The sequence below is a fragment of the Akebia trifoliata genome, chromosome 13, assembly GCF_017979445.1.
Source record: "Akebia trifoliata isolate Shusen 1 chromosome 13, ASM1797944v1, whole genome shotgun sequence".
In the NCBI taxonomy this organism is placed as follows: Eukaryota; Viridiplantae; Streptophyta; class Magnoliopsida; order Ranunculales; family Lardizabalaceae; genus Akebia; species Akebia trifoliata.
In genome coordinates this window covers 12,017-29,773 of record NC_141387.1, presented here as the reverse complement: position 1 = coordinate 29,773, position 17,757 = coordinate 12,017, and the positions used below count along the sequence as shown (strand labels likewise).

Here is a 17,757-nt window from a genome sequence, read left to right as displayed (position 1 = left end):
ACAAATAACCCCCACAAAAGAATCCATACATTTAACAATCATCAACATCCAAAATAAGAAAAATAAGAGATATGGATAGAGGAAAAGAGAGAACACCTGCTTGGTAAAGAATAGGTATCTTTTCTTCTTTTTTTGAAGGGAAGAGGAACTGACTTCAGTGCTCAAATGTAAAAAATATTTAGTAAAAGAATAAGAAAAGAGCTGAAAATAGAAACCGTCCAAAGATGAATTGTTTTGTTTGTAAATTGTAACCGATGCGTCACGAGCTGGCAAAATTATGTATGGCCGATGTGGCAAACACTAAATGATTCCGAAAATGACAAAAAATGGGCAAACGAAAAATGGATGATTCAATTTGATTTTTATATAGGTAGAGGATTAGTAAATCCTTTTTTTACTTACTTGTCCATCAAAGGAAGGTAGAATTTTTCCATGGTTAACACTTTGGATGTAATTATAACAAAGAGAAATACTCTTTTATGAAACAACAACAAAAAGAGCAATGGGATGGAAGCAAACAATGTTCCAAGAAATCTGTCATTGAGTGCAATGATGCCTCAAATCTTATTACCGTGATTGCAGTGTAAACAAAAATCGAAACAAGGCACAAAGATATCAAAATGGAAATTCAACAAATGGGAGAACATACTTCATCACTAACAACAGGAATAAGGGATTGTATCTTCATATTTTCTTCCATTCAATACATCAGATAGCAATCCATACTTCAATTTACATCAAAAAAACAAAAAAGTCAACATTATCAGACCAAAATGACTGTTAGTTGCTTCAGATCAAACTTGTGTACAATCAGATTGTCAAACCAAAATAGAAACAAAGCTACAACCCTCACCAGGAGATGTACAAAATCTTATATTCTCTTCTTTCGGTTAGGATAGTGTCTTCTCTTCACTTCAACTTCCTGAAATGAAAGAAAGAACCAACCAAAAGGCAAAAGATGATCCACCTGCTTCATCTTTCTGATATTCCTTCGCCATTTCTTTTAGCTCTTTTTGTCCCTCTTCGGCTTCGGATCCTTGCAGCAAAAAAACACTTCATCATTAATGATCTAACTCTATTGGAATGTAAAAATACATTACTCCATAGCCATTAGAATCTACCATAGTTTTAGAGCTGTGATATTGTCAAACCTAATACCATGATTACACATCATCTTGTCATAAAATCACACCATAAGTGAAATTATTACATTTAAGGTTGGGTAATTTTGAAGAACCCCTCCAGGTTTTGGTGAAAATTAGATATATCACTATATTTCCAAATTGATTACATACCCTTGACTTTGGCCGTGCGTGAGATGCTAATGAAAAATGACTGAAATAACTTCATCTTCAACCTTTGCCAAAAACCAAGTCTTCAACTTCTAAGATAAAAATGTTACCCTCATCTTTAGCCTAAAGATCTCTCTGCAACCATCGAACCTCAAGAACAAGATAGATAGGTTGAAGTCAATAAGTTTCTGGGAAGAAAAATCAGGTGTTTTTGCCAAGAGATTGAAAAGGACTTCTCCATCAACATGGCCGTTGGGATTTGAGGAAAATGCAGATTTCTTAGAATCAGTTTCAATCTTCTAGGGATTCACACACATTTCCTAGGGATATGTATTTCTCGAGAATACTTAACATCCCACTACGGCTATATTGATGGAAAGCCTCGACCCGTGGGTTGAAGCTAGCATTTCCCAGTTGAAAATGATGGATTGAAGACAAACTTGGAGAGGTTCAATAGGTTTTACAGGGGAAAAAAAACATAATTACTTTAGAAGTTGAAGACAACGGGTTTGGGGGGAAAAATCCAAGGGAAGGCGTGAAGTTGAAGATGAGGGCCTTTTGAAAGTTTTATGTTAGTCTCGTGCAAGAACAGGTCTAGGGGTATGTCATCAGTTTGAAAACACAGGAGGTATCTCTATTTTTCACCGAAACCTGGATCAGCTTCTTAAATTTACCCTTTAAGTTCCTAGAGGTCCAGGGTACTACTACCGTGGTTTTAGGTTTTTTTTTTTTTTTTTACCGACCTAAAAAACTTGAAATAAAAGGAAAAACTTTTTCTAAATGGTGTATAGTCATAGTATATTGGACTTGTAATATAACAACCTCTACTAAAATCTGAAAGTGTGGGACATCTTGAAATCAGCACACTTTAATGAGACTAATCCTTATCCTAATTTGTTAAATTGCAAATCAATACTACAAATTAAGTTACATAATTTCCACTAGTTAAGAAACCAACTATCAATAAACGAGTTACCCCTTTCCCTCCCCAATTCTTCTTTATGCCTCTTCCTCTTATTCTTACATTTCTTTGTGGTTCATGGATCTGCAAAAATGGTGTCGTCGCGGCCAAGAGTCATATCGGTAATGTTTATGAACAAGGCGAGATGATTTTCCGAGATTGAAAACCATCATATCCCTTGACCGTGGTCTTCTATGAGAGACAAACAAAAAAGAACTGAAGTACACACATCTTCAATCTCTAACCAAATTAACCCCCCCCCCCCCAACACACACACACCCACCCCATTTGTGTGTGATTACTCAATCACTAACACTGACAATAGGTGTTAAGGAGATCCATAAATTCTTCCATTTGTACGTAGGAGAGTTGTAAAACCTTTATGTTAGGACATGAGCTGATATTATATTGCATCAATTCGCTCCTTGTTAAGACATGAAAAATTATTTCTTTTTATGCCCTTACGTTGAGCTTATCAATTTTTTTTTCTATAGATGATTAGCTACAAGAGGAGGATTTTTTCTAATGAATGTTTCACAACTAATTACTAGTCTTTTTTTTTTCTTTTGTGAAAAGTGAAACAAAGAAACATATTCTATTTTCAATATTCTCCTATTCCTATTAACTACAACGATGAAGAATCAAACTATTACTATATAATCAAAGTTTTTAACCTAAAGATCGAAATAAAAGATGGTGGATTTGGGGGAAAATAAAACTAAGGTTTTTCAGCAAGATTGACAATGGGAGTATTTCAATCATTTGATGTCCGTGTATGTCCCTGTAAAGACAACAGTGAAAGGGTATGTCTTCAGTTTGAAAACTTGTGTATCAACTCAAATATTCACCAAAACATGGAGGAGTGTGTCTAAAATATAAATTACCTTCTTTTTTATTATTGAAGTTTTTGGGGACTAAACTAAATTGATTATTAACAAGAAAGAAAAAAAGGTTTAGAGCAAATGAAATATACCTTATCTTCCTTACCATTACCATAAGGTTCATAACCCTCAGGTCGCCACCACCGAGGCCGAGGGAAGATAATGCCTTTTCGTTCAAATATTTCCAAAATATCAACATCCCCTAGGTTTTGATCTTCTGGTTCTTTGAGGTTTGATGACGAAGCTAAAGATGGTCCTCGCGGTGGAAACACTAAGACCTCTTTTGGGGCCTGAGGAGGAGGAGGAGGAGATTGTAGGACATTGATTTTGGCTGGAGATTTCCGGATGGAGGGATGCTGTGGTGCCTCATCCGAACGCGAAGCAACTTTTCCTCGTTCATCTTGGACAGAGCTTACAGTGATTCTAGCAGAATTAACTGGTGGTGATTCGCGGGCAAAGAGGATGTTGTGTTGGAGATCATCTTCTTGAGAAGACGAAATATTACATTGCTTACAGAGGAATTCAAAGGGGTCCATCTGTGGGTCATTGATTTTGGCTGGAGATTTCTGGCTAGGTGGAACATGGAGGGGATGGTGCGAGCTCGAAGCAACTTTTCCTCGTTCATCTTGGATGGAGCTTACAGTGATTCTAGCAGAATTAACTGATGATGATTCGCGGGCAAAGAGGATGTTGTGTTGGAGATCATCCTCTTGAGAAGAGGAAATATTACATTGCTTAGAGATGAACTCAAAGGGATCAATCTGTTGGACATTGGTTTTGGCTGGAGATTTCTGGGTGGGGGGATGGTGTGAGCTCGAAGAAACTTTTCCTCGTTCATCTTGGATGGAGCTTACAGTGATTCTGGCAGAATTATGTGATGATGATCTGCGGGCAAAGCCGATGTTGTGTAAGAGATCATCTTCTTGAGAGGACGAAATCTTACATTTCTGGCAGATGAACTCAAAGGGGTCCTTCACCTCTTCTTCCATGATGACTCGTGCCTCTAAAATCCTAACCCATCTTTTACCTGTTAAATAGTTTCACTAGGGATTGTTTTCAAGGAATAAAAACTGAATAGTCTCTCGATTTTCGAGTCTCACCAATCACCACCATCACCTCTCTTAATGAAACTTAAAAAGAGTTCAATTATTTTTCAAGAGTCGTGCTGGGGTGACACAGGATTTACTGTGAATCTCACAATTCTGACATGGAGATGTATGCATAATCGTACATGATTTATATTCATGTCACAAGGAAACACATCTATGATTATATGCACATCCTATGTCTGACTTGTGAGAATCATAGTAAGTACTTTATGTCATTCCAGTACTTTTTTTTTTCAAAAAACCCTTCATGATTTGATTTATATTCCAAAAGCTCCATGTCTACAAACTGATGACGTTGTCTTGGCCTCGGTCTCACAATTCTGACGTGGACATGCATACATAACCGTAGATGATTTTTACTCATATCACGAGGAAACACATCTATAGTTATGTGCACATACCACATCAGACTTGTGAGAATCGCAATACGTACTTTGTGTCATTCTAGCATTTTTCTTTTTTCAAACAACCTTTCGTGATTTGGTTTATATTTGAGACACTCCATGTCTACAAACCAATGGCATTGCCTTAACCTCGGTCTCCTCTTGAAAATCATATAGTTTCTTTTTTTTTTTTTATAAGCAAAAGGATTTATTAAAGAAAGTACAAGGTGTTTGGGATGAACTTCCAAGAAAAAAAATATATAAGAAAACAACAAAGGACTAATCCATTGTTAGGCTTCAAACACGACCACATCTTGCTAGAAAATCTTCAAAAAATACTCTTCTATAAATCTTGAACACATTTTCCCCAGAAGAATATGAATGATAAGATGTAGAAGATTAAATCTTGACCATTGAGTTCATTTCCTTCAAAATGTATTTGTTACGTTCCTTCCACAAATCCCAACAAATGGCAAAGGATGTTAAGCTCTACAATAAGGGCGTCATTCTTGAAAATGAGATCCCCTAATACAGTCAAAGATTCGAGAAGTGAATGAATAGTGTTCAAAAAATAACCCACCATACCAAATTTGTTTTGCAAGATAGCAATTCAACAGCTCATGATTGGGTAGACTCTCCATCCTTTTTACACATACAACAAAATTTTGAGAATATAAAACCTCTTCTACGTAGCTGGTACATTGTAGGAAGTCTTTCCAACACTGCTAACCACACAAAAGAAGAGATCATAAAATGCACTTCAAGTCCTCAAATAGCAGAGGCAGAGAAGGAAGTTGGATTATGAGTATGTAAGGAAGAATAAAACGAGCTCACAAAAAAGACCTCGTTCTTGCCCCCGCCCCAAATCCTACTATCCTGATCATTGAAGTCAAAAGTTACCTCATCAAGCACCTCAATAACGCACCAAGTTCCTCCCCCTCCCAATCATTGAAATCCCTTCAAAAACTAAAATCTCAAGCTAACTCGCTCCTTTCTCCAATTATAAAAGATGAGATTGCAATCCCCTTTTTTTAAGATAACGCGAAAAGGGAAGGAAATTCGCACCAACAATCCTCCCAACCTTGATGGTATGTCCTTGATCCAAGATTTTGAAAATGGACAGTCATTGAACTCTTAAATTTGAATTTAAAAGTCAACTGTGAAAAATAAATTATCTAAATTTTAAAAATTCTTAAATTGTGTGTCACCTCTGTTGAAGATGTAGTCATGAAATTTTTCTGCTAGTAAGGAAACATGAAAATGTGTTTCATAAATTTTTTGGAGATAGCCCTTAGTTTTTAAGTGTTAGTAATAGGATATATTATTTTAAAATTAATTAAATTGCTTATAAAATATAATCATGTAAAACAATATTGTTTTTTGAGGTATTTATTTTAGAATGCTTAGGAAGCCTATCAATGTGATAAATAATATTTTTAAACTTTTGTTATATGTTTTAATATTTTAAATATAGATTTATATCTGCATTTAAAAAAAAATACTTGATAGATAAAAGATCAACTAACTATTCATCTAGCTAAGTTTTCAAGAATAATTTTATCATTTTCAGCAAAACACATTTTCTAGTCAATATTTTTCATCCCCTGATTAAGAATACCAGTATACAGGCAGAAAGAGGGATTCTTTAACCTCTATCCTCTAGAAATTGGATGAACAAACAAACAAACAAGCAAAAAAAACGTTAGGATTCTTAGAGGGAATTCGTACATTTTTCATTTGTAAAGCTTATGGATTGAACTTCAAAGAGGAAAAAAGAAAGAAATAATGGATCTACAAACCCCCAAACTTTGGTCGGAGTTGAAAATCACTTGAGGAATATGAGAATATTCAATTGGTCAAATAGGTGAGCAATCCACAAACATGGCGTAATTGGCAAAAATAATTCAATACAACAGGTTGGTTTCAATTCGATTACTAATGCCTTAACACATAAGTCACTATATTTCCACAAAACACAACAATGACATTAGAATCTCATATTCATCTGGCAATAAAAAAATATTGAACTAGATACTTAAATTATTAATCTTGAGGAAAAACCTCGTTGACTTGCTTTCCCTTTTCCTTTTCAACATTGTAGAAAAGTCTCGGGTATAATGTTCTCAAGAGCCACTTTGGTGGTGGCATTGTCAATATTGAAAGTCTCTAAAGAAGGGCCAAAATTATCTCATCTTCAGTTCGCAGACAATACTTTAGTTTCTTGGATGCACCCATGAGTCTGGTATGTTTTTTCAGGGACCTTTTGTTTTGGTTTGAAACAATCTCAGGCTTTCTTATTAATTTGAGAAAGAATAAGATATGTGTTGTACGAGAGGTTTCTAACATAGAGGCTTGGGCAAAGTTTTTGGGGTGTCAAATTAGTTCTCTACCCAGCTCTTACTTGGGCCTCCCATTGTGAGCAACTTACAGATCTTCATCAATGTGGGAGCCTAAGGTTGAGAGGGTTTGAAAGAGGTTCAACTCATGGAAAGTCAAATGTATTTTTAAAAGTGGAAAATTAACACTAATTAGGAACACTTTGTCTAGCATTCCAACACACTTTTTTACTGTTGTTTTCGATTCCAAGAAAATTGAATCTCAATTTAAAAGGTTGGTAAGAGATCTTTTATAGAATGATAAAGTTGGGAATCGCAAATTCCATCTAATAAATTAGAAGTTGGTGTGTTGGCCTAGAAAGTTGGGTGGTTTTGGGATTATGAGGTTTAGGTCCGCGAATAGAGCATTGTTGAGTAAGTGGTGTTGGCATTTTGGAATTAAAAAAGAGGAATTATGGAAAAAAATAATTGCTGCAGAGTTTGTGGAGGATTCGTTGGGTTGGGAGTGAAAGTTGAGTAGACTCAGAGATGTATTTCTAATCTAGGAGGCACCATGGTGGAACACATTCAATATGAGGTGGGGAGATGTGACCGTATTCACTTTTGGGAGGATTGTTGGTACGATAAAACCCCCTTACAATTTTTTTTTCTAGCCTATGCACGTTGTCCATGAGGAAGCAAATGCTTGTTTCTTCTTTATTGGTTCCTAATGAGAAGGGCGAGTCTTGAGACTTTTTCTAAGAAAAAGATTGAATGATTGGGAGATTGAGAATGGAACCTCTATCTTGAACTTGATGAGTTGGATCGTTGGATTTGGTACAGAAGCTGTGATGATTGATTTTTTGTTAAATTGTTCTATTCATTGCTTGAAGGTAATCTTTAACGTTCTTGATATATATATATATATCGCGTTCCGTGTACAAACAAATAGACTCACATCTCTACAAATCCACTGTGCCATCAGATTAAAAGCAGATCTACAGTCGAGATCTATTTTACACTTACAATAGTTTGTTTAGAAATGAAAATTTAAAAATTAGTGATCCCTCCCCATAAAAGAAATCAGCTTCGTCTTCTTCATTTTTCTGTAGATTTGGGCGACTCCAGATTCTCCTCGCTCGTTTTTCATTTTACAGATCCTCTTCTCTCAACTTTGTCTTCTTCGTTCCGCTGCTGGTAAGAAGAAAATTTTAAAGCATTCAATCCCTCATCTCTCAACTTCGTCTTCTTCGTTTCTCTGTTGGAAACGAAGGTCACAGCTACACTTCATCTTCTTCGTTTCTCTACTAGAAGAACGATAGATTTTGAAGTCGTCGTTCACGGATTCTTTCTCAAGTTCATCTCTCAGGCGATAAACCTTCCATCTTTCTCTAATCTACAGTGACTAACTCAACTCCCTCTCTCTCAGTGACCTATCTTGCATTCAGATGGTGACTCGCCCTACTCTCTCCAACAGCCTCGACAACTTGCAATTCCGCACATTTAGTCCCTTGGGCATAAAGAAATCCTTCTCCAATCACATTTGTGCCCGTTGCAATCACGTACCCGAAGTTCGGATGAAGTGATGTGAACCTTGCAGATTTGTCCGCAATTGTTGCTGCTCGATGGATATGTTGAGCCTCAAGAGTGTGATTATTGTCTTTGCAGATAATTGAACAAGTGAAATGTCTTGATATGGAGAACGACATTTTACTTGAACTTGACTTCTTCTTCTTCTTTCTTCTTTCTAAATTTATTAGTGTTCTGTACTCAACCAAAAAAAAAAAAAAACAAAGTATTATTATTGGTTATATTCTGTTTGTCAAATGTTAACCACACATTCTCATTCAATTACCAGTTGCTATGGGAAGAGATGTTTGTGAGGAAAAAGTTTTTGAGTTCTTTTTGCCTGTTGTTGGGTGAGAGAGAGAGAAATCTATTTAAGAGATGAAGCTGAAGACGATGAACTAATCTGACTCCTCTTCACAGCGTTTTCCTTAGAGACATATTCTTTGTTTTGTTTTGGGTTATAAGGATTGAGGGATGTGACACTAAATAGATTATTTTTAAAGGAGGGTGTAATAAAAAATATATGAAAAATAGATTTCAATCTCATCTGTTGATTTTCGTTTAATCCAACGCTCCAAATCAGTTGTGGAGATATGAGTATAGAAAAGTGTATACGGAACCGACCCATATATGGGTCCCGTTCGCCACCCTTAGTTTTACCACACACTTTAACAAACGCGTTTTGTCTTACATGGGTTAGAAGTTTTGGAATGAGCTGATTTTTGGTGAGGATGGTGAGGAGATCATCCTCACCAAAAATCAGCTCATTCCAAAACTTCTAACCTCATCAAAATTGATTTATAAAAAATGGACGGTCCACGATTTTTCAACGTGTAAACATGGGGCTAAACATTTCGGAATGGGCTGATTTTTGGGGAGGATGATCTTCTAATTATAGAGATCATCCTCACCAAAAATCAGCTCATTCCAATACTTTTAACCCATGTAGGACAAAAAATGTTTGTTAAAGTGTGTGGTAAAACTTAGGGTGCTGAACATTTCCCCCCATATATATATATATATATATATATGGGAAATGTTCAACACCCTACCATTTACCTAACAATTTGCCCAACATGTTTTGTCCTACATGGCTTAGAAGTTTTGGAATGGGCTATTTTTGGTGAGGATGATCTCTACGGTTAGAAGATCTTCCTCACCAAAATCAACTTATTCCGAAATTTCTAACTCCATGTTTACAAGTTGAAAAATCGTGGACCGTCCATTTTTTGTAAATCATTTTTGATGGGATTAGAAGTTTTGGAATGGGCTGATTTTTGGTGAGGATGATCTCCTCACCATAGAGATCATCCTCACCAAAAATCAGCTTATTCCAAAACTTCTAACTCATGTAGGACAAAACACGTAGGGTAAAGCATAGGGTGTTGAACGGGACCCTATTTATATATATTATTTAATGTATATTTTTCTCCAATTAATAAATTTTCACTTAACAAATTTTTTTTTTTTTTTTAACTCGACATTGCAAATATGATTAAGATTTATTTCCTTCTTTTGACATCGACACTAAATAGATCTTATCAAAATACTCAAAATGCATACATCAACGCTCAAATCAAATGTCACCACAAAAAAATTAAAAATCTCAATTTCGTGCGTCATTTTTTATCACAAATCTTCAAAGTAGATTGAAAATATACATTTAAATATTCAAAATTAGGAGTATATCATTTTTCATTTGTCATTCACCATAAAAAAAAATTTGTAATCCCAATTAAAAAACCAAGCATGTGAAGAAGATGAGAAAATGGGTACTCCAAAAAAATATTATAAGGGGTGATGAGATTGAGGGATGATTTAAATATAAAAAGTATATTAAAAATAGTAACCAAAACTTAGGTAGTATTTAAAAAAGAATTCCCTCTCACAGGGTCTATAAATTAATTTTCTATATTAAGTTTGCTCCAACAAGGATAAAAAATTCAAATTGGACCGTGGATGAGGCTGATTTTAGGGTCAAGAGTATGAGTAGAAATAGTAAGCTAGCTATCCGACTCCCAAAAGCACAGGATACTAACTCCAATAAGTTGTTGGCACACACGAAGTACATAATACATATAGAAGAAAAAAAGAAAAGCAAAATTTGGATTCTCCGCCAATCTTCTCGCTGCCTTTATTTAATTTTCATCCGCCAAAGTTTTGTAATTTAGAAATGAGAGTGTAAGACCAGTTCTCATCTCTCGCCTCCTCGTGTCGTCCCGCTTCTTCTTGAAAATCCCATAGAAACAAAACCTCTCAAACTTAGATTCAAACTGACATGGCGATTTCAAATCCACATTTTTTTGAAAAAATTTGAATTTGAAATACTGAATCTTGTTGTAATTGTACCCTAATTTCTTCACTTGGTCTTCTTTCTTTCTCCAATATGGCAACTTCGGCATTCAAATCAACGACGAAGAGATCGTCCGTCGGGTCCCCTTCGAACCCCGATGATACTTCCAATCGAACTGGGCTTCATCGCCGGTCTAGGAGTCTGAGTCGGTTTTCCCACCGCTTACTGCCCACAGACACCGACCAGATTCCGGCATCGAGGGGCAGGTTCGTGAATACAGTAAGAGGATCGGGGTTCCCCGAAATCAGCCTCGATGATCTCGCTAATGAGTTCTTTCCTTCGAAAGATTCGGAGACGAGAGAGAGCGAGAGAGTCCTGTCGACGGCACGACGTAGTTCTGGCATTAGCCCTTTGACTGCTGGTTCGTTGGAGGGTGGCTCGTCTCTAAGGCGGGGGAGGTCGGTGTCGAGGCAACATAGCCGAGTAGGTGATGCCAAGGACATTATTAGTAATAATAGTTCAGAAGGAGGTAAGGGTGGTTCCGACAATAATTCGAGGAGAAGGCGCTCCGTCTCGGTTGCACGATATCAGTTTAGAGATGCAGAGGTAGCTTTGCCTTTTCTTGCTGTTTGAAATTTTTGGGATTTTGATTCCTTTGTTATTATTGTTTTAGCAAATTGAGTTCCCTTTACTGATATATTAGATTAGATATAATATAGAGAGTTATGGTTAAATTTTGACAATCAAAATCATTGATTGAGAAATGAATATATTTATCAAAAAAAAAAAACCTGTATGAAGATGAAATAATACTTTTCCTCTTTCACTAACCTTTTTGTTTGTAAGATCACTAAGAACATAAATTTGTTTTTATGCTTTTTGAGTGATAAATTCTACCGGAGAATGAAAAATGAGTAATGGAAGGATGCAGTTTTCCAGTAATATACATGGTTTTAAATCTCAGTTTGCTTCTTTTCTTGTTCATGAATGGGACTGAGATGACTTGCTATCTCGGATCAGATGAGACCCTTTTTCCAGATATGTAAATCAGAAAGGAGGAGGATAAGAAGAAAATGGGGGATCTTGGTTATGGGCTTAGTCATATTCTTGCCAGGATTCCCATTTTTAAGAAAAGCTTTCCAACCAAGGACTTAGTCTGTTGACATGAGACAATTTGCAATTTTTCAATTGTAAAAATTGTAACCAATGCAATTCCCCTTATTTTGTAACAATTTTCTTTCCTTCCAAAGAATACACATTTTTATCTTTGAAATACATGGAGAGATAAGTGCCTATTAAAAAGTTCTGATATTTGAAATGCTCACAAGTTAATACCGATTCCATGATTCCATGAATATGATCTAATACCAACCCATCGGAAAGAGATATCAACAACTGGTGTTCTTCAAGGGTGTGTTCAGTAGAAGTCGTATGGACCTTTTCTTTTTATAGGGAAGGAAATCTTATCATGCAAAGATTGTAAGATTTGGACTTCAAGAAGATTAAACCTAAGCATAAGAATAGGCAATGTCATGAAATAGGAGGGATACTACCCCTCACCCATAAGAGTGGAAAGAATCGAACTTGTGACCTACATGAACCTTGCAATCTGATACCATGTTAACCAGCCAACTACTCTAAAAGAGGAAAATATACAATCGATAATCATAGCTTAGACAGTCTTAAGATTGGGAAAAGAGAGAGATTAGAATAGATGCTTCAGAAGGATGGCATGTGAAATGAATTATTTTAAAAACACCATGGCATGAAAAAATAGGAATGTTGGGATGTGAGTATATCCAATCATTTGTTCTACATGCTTGTGCTCTACCATGTTCCACCTACTAAGGGGTGGCAATAATGTGTCTCATGTGGTAGATGTCCTTGGCTAAAATCAACCTGACTGGAACCATAAACTTTACTCATGCTTTTGAGTGCAAATATCAAAACATCTGATAAAATGGCAGAGGTTCCAAAACAAATGTTTTCAAATCTGATTGTTAGGATCATATAATTTGGTAATTCCATACATTCCAAAGTAAATGTTGTTGTCGGATATATGTTCACAAGTCTAAAATATAGCTTTAGAATGATGGTTGCTTTCTATTTCCTACTTGTTCATTTTCTTGATTTGTTTCATATGTATAAGAGAAAAGACCAACTCCTTATGTTTGTAATGGCAGAGTGATATATATCATTCTCACAAGTCTAGATCTCATGCCGATGAGAAGACTCTTAATTGTTGGAACTACCAGAGGCCTTCACTGCATACGCCAAATGGTTCAAACCATCAACGTGTATTAAGAAGGTCTATGAGTCAAAAAGATTTATTGAAGTCAAATGATGGCTACTCGGTAAGAATTTTCCACTTGTCATAGTTAACGAGGTGTGATCATTTTGGCCTTTTTAAAGGAAACTGGACTATCATTATTTATTTGGGATGAGGCATAGAATCTGATGTGTTAATCCTTTTTATATCCTTATATCTGCGTTTATCCTCTGTTAATTCTGAGTTTGGAAGCTTTAAGAAAAGTTAAAGAGGCATATTAAAACCTTTCAGAGCCACTCTTCTGCATTAACTGATGATGAAGCACGAGATGCTCATTCTAATAGAAGTGGAAGTGAGAGGACAATACGTGCAGTTTATGCACAGAAAAAGGTTTGGCGCTTCACTATTGTTATATTTTTAAAATTTTTTTTTGCACTGGAAATAGTGATGACCTTGTCAATAAATCCTGAAAGTTCAACATTTGATCTCAATGAAAAGGAGTTGATATGTTTCTCAAAATTTTCACTGTTTCTTTTTACCCCTTCAGACAGACCATCCTACTGGGGATGGAGTGAAGACTGGACTGTATGAAGTCATGCGGAAAGAACTTAGACATGCTGTTCAAGAGATCAAGACGGAACTTGAACAAGTATATAGTTGATTTTTGCATACCATTAATATGCTTCATAGATTTTTTCCTTGAGTTGACTTACCTGTGTAAGATCAGGTGCATCTCCATGTTTGTTTCCTGAAATTTGTTGGGCTTTGGTATTATTCTGCAGGGGATGGGAAAAGAAAAGCATTCTGTTTTAGCCAATGGTAATTGCTTGCAGTCGAACGATTCAGATATCCTCCAGGATGTTGCCATGATCAGAAAGAACTATGCTGCTAAATTGGAAGAGGTGTTAATTGCTACCTCCTTCATCCTTCATCCTTCATCTTTCAGAGTGCCAAAAGAGTAGAGCACTATAGTAGGAGCTCATATTAATGCTAATCAAAATAAAAGAGGAGAAAACTTCCACAAGTATCTTCCTAAAGTGGCACACTTCTAAATATTTCAATATTTTATTCTGCTGTTGTCACGCTGAAATTGCTGATACTTTTCACTCATCGATAATGTATAGATGACCCCGGACATTGGGCCGGGAGATGGGATCACCTATGGATTCCACTTAGGGGATCTTCTACTTCAACAATCTACTTGAACGGATAATGATGACTACGTCTGACTGTGACATTCTTTTGGATGCCAAATAGATTTGCCAACTCCCTAGAAGAAAGTTCATATATTTGAAGATTGCAACAATCTGATTGTGTTGTAAGAGTCAGAATATTGATTGTCTATTCGATTCATTGTTATCGTCTATGCCTTGCCCAAGAATTTGGAGTTGTCAGCATAAATCCTATTTTTCCATTCAATTCTCTCTAGATCTCGCATTTGTCTTGGGATTGTGTCTTTACATCCTTTTCTAACTACCTTTATCTGATCTTCAGTTCCCGGAATGTGTTCTGGTTTTCTGTTCCTAGTTTTTCCTCTCAAACATTTCAAACTCTAGTGACGCTTTCAAAAATACGAAACTGTCTTGTAAATAAGATGGACCTTTTTACTGGCCTCTCTTTGAGTCAGATAATGCCTTTTTTATATTTGGTGAATCTTATAGGTGAATATCTCTAAAATTTTAAATGTTTCAGTCGGAGAAGCGTAAAAAGGATCTTCTAGCTGAAATGGTGGCTGAGGAGCAACGTGGTCTGGAGCTATCTAAGATTGTCAGAGAATTGCTTCCAGATCTAAAGAATACTGCTGTTCCAGAGAAGTCATCACGTGCTAGAAAGGTGGACATCTCTCTCTCTCTCTCTCTCTCTCTCTCTCTCTATCTATATATATATATATATATAGAATGCATACAATGTTCCTCTCTCTGAAGTGGAAGGCGTTTATCTGAAATTCAATAAAAAAATCAACTCATTCCAATGTTCTAGCCATATAAAAAGTAGTTTACAAGTCGAACAATTATGCACCATCCACTTTCACCTAGCTTGAATTCTGCATTTGATAAGATTAGAAGTTTCGAAGTGGCTGATTTTTTGTGAAGATGATTTCCCCACCATGGGGAGATCATCCCCACCAAAAGTAGGCCTTCGACTCATTTGCACTAGTTTGCAGATTCTGATAAATACATTTATGTAAATTCTCTTTTCTAAGATTGGAAATTTCTTTTGTTGTATACTTTTAACAGAATAATGATCGAAGTAGGATGTCCAAGTGCTTGACTGAAGAGGCAGAGAAATACTTTGATGACTTCATTTCCAATGTTGAAGATACAGATATTTCATCATTTGATGGAGAAAGGAGTGATGGAAGTTCCACATTAGGAGGAACCAAAAAGTCCATACTGAATTGTGGGGAAACAGAAAATTTTAGAATTCCATCAAGATCTACTTCTGTTCCTGAAATGGATGGGGTTGTGCTGCCTTGGTTGCAGTGGGAGACTAGTAGTGATGGTTCTCCTCTATTGTGCAAGTGTAAGGCCGATGTTCCACTGACACCACATGATAACTTGCGTGATGCAGTACAGGTAATTTTCTGATAAACAATCTCTCAGAGAAAATAGCCTTCAGAAACCATACTGATTCTATTTAGCCGTTTGTCAAAGAAGAAAGATAAGCTATTGTTTAAGTAAGCATTTTTTTTTTCTTCTTCGAGTAAGCAATTTGTTGAAAGTGTAGAAGGGGAAGAGATGGGGAAAAAAATATGACATTTAAGATTTTAGAGATGAAAATCTTCCTATGTCTAGTATCACTACTAAGCTTGAATTATCCATTCACTAATATCTTGCTGGAAAATCATAATGTCAATTTGTGTCTCTTGAAATTTGGTAAACACACATTCTTAAATGATCAGAAACAGGTATTATCATTTTGAAACGCCTGTCAAAAGCTCTCCCGTGTCCTGTCCCACCAATTATTTTTATGGACTCTTAAATTGGCTTTCAAAAATGAGAGACAACATTTAAAGAGGCAAAAGGTTTTGTAGGACTTCTTCAAAATTAAAATGCTCGACTTCCTCTACCATTGATGCAGAAGCTGACAGTGGCAATTCCATGCAATTATCTGTTTACTCTAGTTTCTCTGGACATTTTTAGTCACCTCACTTCCAATGAGAGTGCATTTTGAACTTAAAATAACATCAATGGCCTTTGTTTATTTCCTTGTATACGGTATTTTTATAATATCTGTCGAGTATATGCCCTTTTCCATTTTACTTACTTCCACCTTGGTATGGTGGACTTCTTTTGTGCAGCGAGACTTGTCTCTGTGGCATGATATAATTTATAATAGTCGGATCAATTCATGTATTCTTATGTAGGCTGGTTATCTAATCTGCTTACCAGGAACTTACTTTGTTTCTTTTATACATAATACTCATATTTCAGGGAGCAAGCAGTGCCTACAATAGGAGCAACTGTTTCATCAGCAGCTGTGGGAGTTGGAGCCCTGGAGTTGACAGCCCTTCGATGGTTTCTGGAAGTGACGTGGACAGCAGATTTGGGGAACCTGGAAGCTACGTCACTAATTCTGTTGCTAGCAGAAAAAAAGAATCGTGTATTGACATGGACGAGTATCTCCATATTCATCAGAGTGAAAGCTTATTTGAGGTGTGGAGGCAGCGACAAAGAATAAGTTCAGGTGCACTACTACTTTGTAGTAGTGCTTTTCTTTCGCTCTAGGTCTTCTCATTCAATATTCCCCCACCACACCTCCCCTCTCTCATTATTTTGAACTAGTGAATTTTGTATATAGGCACTTCATTTTTCAATCTCACGTTATATACCATGCTTTTTATTGCTCATATAAATTTGTTTGCCACCTTTACTGTTTCTAATCTTACTTCTACTAATAATAATAATAATAATAATAATAATAATAATGTGCAGCCCACCCCACCGATAAGGGCATCTTGCAGGCTGAGGCACCATCACCAATACAGAGCGGGGGATGGGCTTGTAAATCACGGGCACCACTTTTTGATGCATTGTGCGACTTTCACCTTTTGCTTTATTTTCCAGTCGCCTTATGAAGTGGTGATTTTGTACCTGTACGTACCTGTTCAACAGCAAAATACAATCAGAAAAATTTAAAAAGAAAAAGGAAATAGATGTAACCACTATTCCCCTAGAAAGAGCCATGCATCCAGGGTTGATTACGTCATCAGTCAAATGTTTGATCAAGGTGTGTCCACATTGTTGGTTCAGAGTTTGAATCCCTTGGAATACCAATAGCTTTCTCTGGGCATGAACGGACGGAGGGGGCTAACGAGTGGTAGAACCCCCCCCCAATACCTCTTATTTTATTGATGGGATCATCATGGAGTAAAAAATCCCATCTCTACGTTTTTGTTTTCTCTGGTGATTGGAGATTAATTTTTTTGATGAGTGTAAATATTACTATTTGGAATTGTAAATTACGATACATCTCAAATAAAGTCTGGAAACATTTGAAGTCTAAAAATTAGAAATCAGACTTTAGAAGTTTCATCCAATGTCTCTCATCATCGGTTCAAAATTTTTAAATTTTGATTTTGAAATCTGAAATCTGAAACAAAATAAATGAAAATAAAATTTTTGAAATCTAAAATTTAAAGGTGAACTATCTCCATTCAAACTTCAAGAGTGTTACCAAACACA

The 17,757-nt window shown here is 36.1% G+C and overlaps 2 protein-coding genes across 3 annotated transcripts; one reads left to right on the top strand and one right to left on the bottom strand.

The window, feature by feature from the left end:
- Nucleotides 1-613: 613 nt before the first annotated feature.
- Nucleotides 614-4,446, bottom strand: LOC147387007 (uncharacterized). The gene is made up of 2 exons (XM_086420109.1): nucleotides 3,227-4,446; nucleotides 614-1,036 (listed from the first exon to the last, which is right to left on the bottom strand). Exons 1-2 carry the CDS (start codon nucleotides 4,121-4,123, stop codon nucleotides 1,004-1,006), a joined length of 930 nt encoding a protein of 309 aa, XP_086276235.1. The 5' UTR covers nucleotides 4,124-4,446; the 3' UTR covers nucleotides 614-1,003.
- Nucleotides 4,447-10,606: 6,160 nt separating this feature from the next.
- LOC147387006 (uncharacterized) lies at nucleotides 10,607-16,941 on the top strand. 2 transcript variants are annotated; one of them, XM_086421108.1, is made up of 8 exons: nucleotides 10,607-11,409; nucleotides 12,987-13,157; nucleotides 13,364-13,462; nucleotides 13,620-13,721; nucleotides 13,855-13,974; nucleotides 14,765-14,905; nucleotides 15,310-15,648; nucleotides 16,507-16,941. In XM_086421108.1, the coding sequence occupies exons 1-8, from the start codon at nucleotides 10,897-10,899 to the stop codon at nucleotides 16,798-16,800; spliced, it is 1,779 nt and encodes a 592-aa protein (XP_086277234.1). In that variant the 5' UTR covers nucleotides 10,607-10,896; the 3' UTR covers nucleotides 16,801-16,941. The 2 variants fall into 2 exon arrangements, with proteins under 2 accessions (XP_086277234.1, XP_086277235.1); XM_086421109.1 differs by lacking the exon at nucleotides 12,987-13,157.
- The last annotated feature ends 816 nt before the right edge of the window (nucleotides 16,942-17,757 follow it).

Bases quoted from the DNA above. Each gene is read 5' to 3' on its own strand.
- LOC147387006 (XM_086421108.1), top strand. From the start codon at position 10,897: ATGGCAACTTCGGCATTCAAATCAACGACGAAGAGATCGTCCGTCGGG. The intron at 13,158-13,363 runs GTAAGAATTTTC...AAAACCTTTCAG, and splicing joins AGTCAAATGATGGCTACTCG to AGCCACTCTTCTGCATTAAC. The intron at 13,722-13,854 runs GTATATAGTTGA...ATTATTCTGCAG, and splicing joins TCAAGACGGAACTTGAACAA to GGGATGGGAAAAGAAAAGCA.
- LOC147387007 (XM_086420109.1), bottom strand. From the start codon at position 4,123: ATGGAAGAAGAGGTGAAGGACCCCTTTGAGTTCATCTGCCAGAAATGT. The intron at 1,037-3,226 runs GTATATTTCATT...TTTTGCTGCAAG, and splicing joins GTAATGGTAAGGAAGATAAG to GATCCGAAGCCGAAGAGGGA.